The 9,051-nt window shown below is 36.5% G+C and overlaps 1 protein-coding gene across 1 annotated transcript; it reads left to right on the top strand.

The window, feature by feature from the left end:
- The first annotated feature begins 387 nt into the window (after positions 1 to 387).
- LOC140137317 (probable G-protein coupled receptor Mth-like 3) lies at positions 388 to 7,084 on the top strand. The gene is made up of 4 exons (XM_072158959.1): positions 388 to 490; positions 4,336 to 4,626; positions 5,256 to 6,154; positions 6,876 to 7,084. Exons 1-4 carry the CDS (start codon positions 388 to 390, stop codon positions 7,059 to 7,061), a joined length of 1,479 nt encoding a protein of 492 aa, XP_072015060.1. The 3' UTR covers positions 7,062 to 7,084.
- Positions 7,085 to 9,051: the final 1,967 nt, after the last annotated feature.

Genomic DNA, 9,051 nt, shown 5'->3' with positions numbered 1-9,051 from the left:
GTTTACTTACGGCAAATAAACTTCATTTTGGCTGACGTTTTTCCTGCTACGCTAATTTACAATATTGAGAATGCCTGCATTTCAATTAATATCAGGCTCGTGCAACAAATAATGGGGTTCAAGATTAAATGATTACTCAAGGTAATGTGTTGCACGATTCCGAGCATGAAGGTGAGCAAATAACGAAATTCAATATGTCCATATATGGTCACCATTAGAGCGGACAGGAATTTTTTACCGAATTTCCAAGACTTTGTCGTTATTTTCAATAACCAGGCTTCTATGTAACAAGATATGAGTTATTTTTTCGGTCTGCAATAGACTAGTTTATTTCCAGGACGGCATATTAAGAAACCGAATAATTTTACCCTCGAAATTGTCATGAACATGGTGTCTTATTGTAGGCTGGTTTACGATGTATTGTTTATGATGTTATGTTATGTCGTATGTGTCAGAAGTTCTGGTTTAATCAGAGAAGACGTGGAAGACGGTAAGTACTAACCATTGGTTATCATGATATCCATTTCTTTGCTGGATATTTAAGGATATGTTCACCATGTTCATCGTTTATTCCTACTATCAAACACTGATCCCCTTGTTGTTTTTCATAACTAAAATCGTTTCGAATTGAATACTTTTATAATTATATCATTCTGGATCTCTTAAGGGAAGGGGTATGAACGTTTGGACAGTATTTATTGTGGGACATTAGAGCACATCAGACATATCGAATTGCATTCTGAATACGAAGAATGTCCTTCTGATATCAAATAATTTTGATTTTTGAAATTCGCAATGTAATACACATTTTATGACAAATCATTAAAAATTGATATTTTTGATATTTAACAGTACTTGAAGTAAACTTTATAAATCTGATGATTTATACTTAAAGTGTATGTAGGTGGGATGAAAATCCGACGATCAATTGAAAATTTTGACCTTTCGTATTGAAGATATGGATTTTTTTTCCCAAAACACCCAAAAAAAATAGGTCTTTTGGGGGAAAAAATCCATATCTTCAATATAAAAGGTCAACATTTTCAATTGATCGTCGGCTTTTCCTTCCAGCTACATACCTTTAAGAATATATCATTAGATTTATAAAATTTATTTCGAGGACTGTTATATATCAAAAATTTGAAAATATCAAATTTTAATAATTTGTCATAAAATTTGTATTATATCGTGAATTTCAAAAAATGAAAATTATTTGATATCAGAAAGACATGCTTCGTATTCAGAATGCAATTCGATACGTCTGATGTGCTCTCATATGTCCCACAAAAAATACTGTCGAAACGCCATAAACGCTCATTCTAGATCCCTTAACGTTAAGTTCAAAAGTTGATCGACAATCCCTACATAGTGAGCCCGAATTTGATTGGCAGCAGTGATCATGGTAAATACGTAAAACTTTAACGATCACACCTATATATGTGTTATTTATCGTACCTCGTATTATAGTTCCAAGCGTATTGATTGGCCCTGTTCATGAACCCGATTTTGATTGATAATCCTATTGTCGAACAAGGAATGAATTATAACCCACCTAAGATTTTTTATCCGGCATAAAAAAATCCCACGTCTTTACGCCCAAACGCCATAAGCTTATCGTAGATCTATCTTTTGCGCTCATTTTAGTGATAACATATTTACACCTGCGCTTTACCCGGGCGTCGGTCCGGCCATCAAAAATGACCGTAGAGGGGGTTGAAGAGGCCCACCATTGGCACCATTGGTTTCTTTAGTAAAATCTCTGATTTTCATTTCGCTCTTCTAAAATTATTCCAAGAGCTACTGACTTTTTACTTGTTAGTTAGGTTGAAATAGTCATTTAGGAAAACATTCGGTGAAAATAGCATGTTCATAGAATTTTTAGCCGACAATCAATTTTGCCTATACTTTGTACATAACTAGATTTTGCATGGGTGCGCGCATAGACATACCACCTAGACCTCTGACTGCCCATCCCTTACCACAGCGGGAGGTGAAGCCCCGTATCCAAGGTGATATTGACGGATTGACGGGGTTACTAGGCACGGAGAAATATCGCGTACATTCTGACGCGCTTGTTTGCGTGGTTACTGCACCGTTATCGCCCGCGTCAAATGCAACATGTTCCGTAGACGCGAACACGTCTGCTTATTTGCGTCTGGGTTGCGTCCTTGTCAAAATTGTTGCTATGCAGTGTTGACTTCACTACGCGAAGCAAAGTCATTGGTCTAGGTACTTGTTTGTCTGCGCCCACATTATGATGTGTTAAAATGTTTGTACTTATTTTGGTATCACTGGATAGAGGAGACCATAGCTATAATACATTGGTACCAAATATAACGGTATATTACGTTTATAATTGAAAATGATTGAGAATAAGCTTTTTCGTGGATATCTACTCAAAACTATCATGCAATTTCAAAATACTCCTTTAAGAGTTAAAGACTTGTAATTAGTCTCATTTACAAATCAAATTGAGAAAGATTCAGTAATAATAAAATACAAAAACATCTAAAAACTAGCATCATTGGCTTCATTGCACAATGTTACGAGTCGTACTTGACTCAAGGCCAAAATCACCTTTTACCCGAACTCACACGAATGCACAACACAAATACACTGTTTGATTTTAAGCTAACAAAAATCTAAGTCTTTAATTGAAAACAAAATATGCTTGGTACATAATATACACTAAAATCACACAATCAGTTTTATTCTATCGGTTCTTAACCAGCGGTCTTCTTGTTGGTGATTCTAGAGTTCTTGCAATGTTCTGGACGACTGATGTATATGCTTATTCACTTGTCCTGCGAAAACCAGCGAGTTCAGTGTACTCTTGCGTTTATAAATATCCTTGCGTATGAAATCCTCACACGAAAATGATGCTGCTTTCTTCTATTGCTTATCTTCTTGCGCTGCTCTCTCCGCAATATATCTCTTTGCGCTGCTTTCTCCAAAAAATGGTGTTTCTTTCACCAATCACTCTTTCTCCAGGGAACAGGTTTCGTTAACACAACTCCGCTGTTCTTTGACAGATGCGTGGCCTTCACAAACCCAGCAAACTCCAGCAATTCGACAGAAGAACTTTAATCCTTTGATGAGGAAGAGCACATTTGTTTGCTCGCTATCTCCTTCGTTGCTGTATTAAAATAGCTCAATTATTGGCCACATAAACTGGTTAAAATGTACTTCTTTTTTGAAGCACGAAGACCATCACACACATGTGGAGTTTCTCAATCTCTCATGGCATTCTGTAAAGTCCCAACAAAAGCCTCCAGCTTTTTATATCATACTCATGCAAAAAACCCATCATCTATTAATAAACCATTACTTCAATCACATTTTCACAACATTGCTGCAATCTTGGGATCTCCCAATATTAATTATACACATTCACCTTTCATATTACATCACTTCCTGGGAGGGTTTTCCTGATGGTGCAATAATGAACTGGTGATTTCCAAGTTCCAAACATAGCTCTGACTTTGTTTACAATAATTTTGGGGGAATTCCATAATGACTTTCCACACCATCATCTTGCACACCCAATGGGCTTTCCCATCTCATGAAATACTTTCAGCTTGTAAACAAAGTTAAATAATTAAGTTAAATTACTCAGGGCACATCACAACAATGTAAAGGAATTTTCTACATGTAGAATCTAGAGTATAATTATAGTGGGGTTTCAGCAAAATAAAGCTCTAAGAATGACCTGTTTAATGAAATTGAAAACTGAATTTTGATTTTGATCACTCATTAAGCTCGAGCGCATCACATATTTGTTAATTTTTATTTTATTCTTCCATGAAATTGAATGTACATTTAATCTACGAATGTTTTAAAATTTACATCCATTTTATAAGTACGTGTATTAATTAACTTCAGTTTAGTTTCAGTTTCAGTTTATTTATTTACCATTTCAAAAACGCAATGAAAAGATATATAATACATACTGGAAGGATGACCAAAAAAGAGCAAAGCGCGAGAACGCTTTGGCCACCCTGAAGAAAAATAACAAAATGCAAAACAGTGCAGAGACAAAGACACCATTTATGTGTATAGACAAAGACATGACCTACAAGTGGGACAGACATTTGCTACATGTTGGCAACAAAGTCAGATCTATAAATAAACCACACTCCCAGACAATTGGACAAGACCACAGTGAAGAACAAAACAAGCATGTAAAAAGGAAAAGCATGAGCAGCATAACATGCGAGCAAATGACACGAAAAGGACTGAAAGGTCTGGAAGTGCGGACTACAGATTAATTAACTATCATTATTTACTATACTATGTCCTAAAATATATCTATTGTTCGTTTTCTTTTTTTATCAGAATTTAGCTCGGAATTTCCGTCGTTTTTATCTGAATTTGACTCAGAGTTTTCGCCACTTCATTTGAGCCACGATGGTATATCAATTCAGCTATGTATATTTGGAATACCCCTATTTCATCAACATTCATGTTTAGACCGCTGTCGTGGGTCCTGTAGGAACTACATCGATACATCTGGTTTCTGTCAATGTGACGAGCAATGTCTGGTGTATGGAGACTGTTGCTTCGACTACGAGCACGCGTGCCTCAAATACGACAGCGTTGTACAACCCTTTGAGTCTGATGGAGCCAGTAAGATTGACACACCTGAAATAGAATGGCCTAACAGCACATTAGATCTCGCTTCACCACTGACAATTCAGACAGACCGATATTGGCTTCAAATATTATCGCGAAATGTGTCTGTTTTTTAACAAGTTTAAGTTGCATTCAACCGAGTCGATTCAGTAATTCATATCTTCTGAAAGATAGCTGCTCATTCCCAACACCAACACGTCACTTATGTACTTTACCTTTTTCAACTTCCGATCCGCTTTCTTATATTCCTGTATTGGGACCAGACAAGGTACATTACAAGAATGTCTTTTGTGCTCTGTGTAATGGACTGCACTACTCCAATCTTACATTTTGGCATTTAGAATTGATCAATTGTAATGCGAATTCAAGCGAATATAGCAATCTGACAATTCTTGACGCAAAGTGTACCCTCAAACTTAAATACTCTTCCGGTGAGGAAAAACCGCGTGTTTGTGCAGGGGAACATAACACGAAGTGCCAAACTAGTAAGAAATCACTTGCTGATGCCTGTCAGAAGTATTCGGCTCCCATTGCCATCAACAGCACCTTATTTCAGAATCCTCATTGTGCCGAGTGCAATGGATGGAATACAAGCTTGTTTGACTTTTGTTATACAATTCCAGAAGGCGATGACGATAAGTGCACCTTGAAACCAATTGAACCGCGAATAAGCATTTTCTTTGACTTCATAGATGGTGGCATACAAATCAGCAATAAAGATGGAGCCATTGTATCTTCATCCGAACTCGGGAGCTGTGAGGCAGGATCAACATTTGACCCATTTTTAAATCAATGTCGACAACTGACCTGTCCAGATAACTTTAAATTGATTAACGAGACATGCAAGATCAACTCTAATGCTTCATCAGGAGCCGGAACCAAACCACAAGAAATCTTAACAGGATTTGGTATTAGCGTTGCAACAATGTGCTTATTTTTGGTCATCGTAACTTACCTAACATTTTCGGAACTCAGAAATGTGCCAGGCAAAACGGTTTTAAGCTTATCGATTACTTTACTATTGGCGCAACTGTTGTTCCTTTTTGGAGCCAATCAGACTGAAAATAAAACCACTTGCGAAATGATTACTCTGGTAATGCATTACTCGTGGTTGGCCGTATTCTTCTGGATGAATGTACTCTCTTTTGACCTAGGATGCACATTCGGTAGCAAATCTATTAAGAGAAATTCTAATGTGACTTCTCAATTTATGAAATATTCCCTTTATGCATGGGGAGTTCCTGGTATTCTAGTAGCAATCACAGCTTTTGTTCATTATGTTATACCGATAAATGGAAGCGTTGAAAATGTGTATGACATCAGGACATCGTGTTGGCTGCGACAAGGCATGGCACTACTGGTCGCATTTGATATTCCTCTTCTGTGTCTCCTGTTGATGAACTCTGCTTTCTTTACATACACTATTATCGGAATACAACGTACAAGACGAGCAGCGAAAGTCCTTAGTGAGGTTGCAGAATATGGAAGTCAGTTGAAGAAAGATCTGAATTTGAGCATAAGGGTAAGTTGGAATTTTAGGTATCACGTCTAATTTGGTCCTATAGTACTATCGGTTCCCAGTTAGGTACCTATGACTCGTTCTATCATACCCTGATGCTGTAATAAATATTTATATCAAGCATAATTATTATAAACATGGGCATAGTGTTGTAGATTTTCGTTTAAATAAAAACCTAAGCACTTTGCAAATCTTCAAGGTACGATAGAAAGAGCCAACGGTACCGATAGCGGGGCACCGATAACATTACAGGAACAAATTAGACGTTGTACCTTAGAAATGTATTTATGTTAGCTATAATAGCCTAACCCTGGCGGTGCCTAGTATGCTGTCGTGGAAAAATTGAGTTAGCTTGAAATTCCCCTGGACAAGGAACTTACTGCTAATTGTCTCGTTGTAACCCGTACGAAACTCGGGGAGCTGATCCTGGTTGCGAAGGTTATTTGTGGAATATCTACGGTGTGCGCTCTTGTAGCAGCAAAGTCTCTGAATTGTTGTTAAATGGTTTATGGAATGATGTGGGCCGTAGTGGTCAGCGACAACCTGTAAAGTGTGCTGAGGCTTGTTGATCAACGTCTAGGCGTAGCGCACTATAAATCACTGCGCTTTTTTTTAACCATTAGTCTATAGAAATTCAATGAGCCCAATTCCAACTTATTTACTTACATCCAATTTGTCTTATATGAGGTTTTCAATCTTTTATCTCATTATTTTATCTTAACAGTTATCTGTAATCATCGGCCTACCCTGGATATTCGGCTTCATCATACCGTTTACGAAAGTAGACGAACTATTGTATATCTTCATTATTCTCATTTATCTTCAAGGTCCTGTGATATTTGTCTCCTTCGTCTGTAATAAGCGAGTATTGGGCTTGTGGCGGGAAAAAACTGAGTTGCATCAAGAATAGTTGTGGCGTAAAGAAGAAGTGTGACCAGCAGATTCAATTGAGTGATATTTCACAGAGAAAGAACGTGGACATATCTGTTTAAATATACTTTATAACAATTGATTATACATTGCTTATAATAATGTAATGGCGCCATCTACACTCCCTGATAAGTTGTTCTACATGTAGCAGTGGCACTCAGCTCTCATTTTGGGAGTGCGGCGCTTTCTGAGAACCGATTTTTTTACGGTCTTAGGTACTGAATTTTATCTTAAGCTATAGAGCTAAAACAAAATAGGAAGGTGTTGGCTAGGTAACTAACATTTTGATTTTGATTTTTCTGTTGCACTGGTTGTCTTGAATCATGCTCCACCTCACATACCCATACTCCCGTTCAAGGTTATATGTATTCCATTAATAAAATAAACCTTTAGATTGGAAAACCTCTGCTACGTCCTTCGTCGTGAAACACTTTAAAATACCACTTTTAGTTTTATCGAAACGTCGTACCACATTCTTGACGTTGATGTATTGTAACATACTAAAGGGGTTCAGAAGTAAAAATTCCTACCTAAGACTTTTTATATCCATTGTATATATTCATTGTATTATATTAAAAATCACGTAGCAGCCAACGGCTGAATTTGCATGACACTCACATATTAAAAACATAAAAATAAATATGAACACATTAAAGAATTGCACTTGAATGGACTTATATTACAATATTAAATATATGGCTGGCGAGAACGGTGAGAAACGGTAGGGGACTGTACTGAAATATGTTGGTCCGACATCTAAAAGAGCCAAATTTTTGGTTGTCTGTGCACCCTAAATTATAAGGATTTACAAAACAAAAAATCTTTAAGGTTGTAATTAGGGACCAATCAATTATAGATTTAAAATTAATCTTATAGATTTGAATTTAAATATTAAAGATTTCATTTTAAATCTAATACTTGACTGGTCCCTAATCATTTATTTTAAATCCTTGAAATTTATAGTGTGGGACCGAAACTCGCTTGGTGGGAACCAGAATGAGAACCTCGCAGACGTGTTTGCTTTTAGGGCAAATTCCATGCAAATGTTTTGTCTCCTTTCAGAAAAAGATTAGAGTTAGAGGGTATCTAAGGAATCTCCAAAGGTAGAATATTTTCTACCCAGAATGTATTTGCAAACACGTTTCTGAATTTTCGCAAGTCTGGTTACTACTATTGTCCTGAATGCCAAAGAGGGGAGGCATATTCCAAAACAGGGTGGATGTACCTCTTGTACACCAATATTAGTTTCTTGGGTGAGAGAGATGCTTCCTTCTACTTGTTCATCCCAAAATAATTTTTGGGATCATAACACCCAGGTTTTAACTTTCGCCGTTCGCTGCAGTGCGTATTTCTATTGTTTACTTTCCGTTTGTGCAAATATATTTATTTACGTGGGGAAGACGCTGTGTTGCAGACTGATGAACGTAGCAATGTTGCAAAAAGTAAGTACCAGTATTCATGGTATCAGATTAATTTCCAAAACAACTACTAGATGAACATTCACTCATATAAGGGAAAGCTTTTAAATCCTAATGATCCTATCCCTTTATTACTTAGACATGTTAAATCGATCAACAAATCCTGACAGTTAAAATGAAAACCAACCGAAAAACTGCCTAATAGTTTAACAAAGAGACGAAGACATAAATGTTATATATTTTACATCGGATCTTTTTTATTTTCTCTCACGCCACACGCAAACACATATTTCTACTTTCAACTTTAAATAAACTTTCATACCGGTACACATAAAATTGACAAATATCAGCCGGCGATAATACATTATTACACAAATGCTCATTATGTAATATTGGTAAATCAGTAAGGTTGGCATTATTTGCATTGCTAAAATGTCATGTAAACATTGCACGAAAATCATGATTCTATTATAAAGTTATTTCGCTAGTGAATACTATATTCATATACATTAAATGTTACAGCCCACTAGAGAATAATTATGTCTAGTTCAG

Source organism: Amphiura filiformis, chromosome 17 (assembly GCF_039555335.1).
Source record: "Amphiura filiformis chromosome 17, Afil_fr2py, whole genome shotgun sequence".
NCBI lineage: Eukaryota > Metazoa > Echinodermata > Ophiuroidea > Amphilepidida > Amphiuridae > Amphiura > Amphiura filiformis.
The sequence above is the reverse complement of the archived record's forward strand: the minus strand, read 5'-3'. Positions and strand labels throughout refer to the sequence as shown.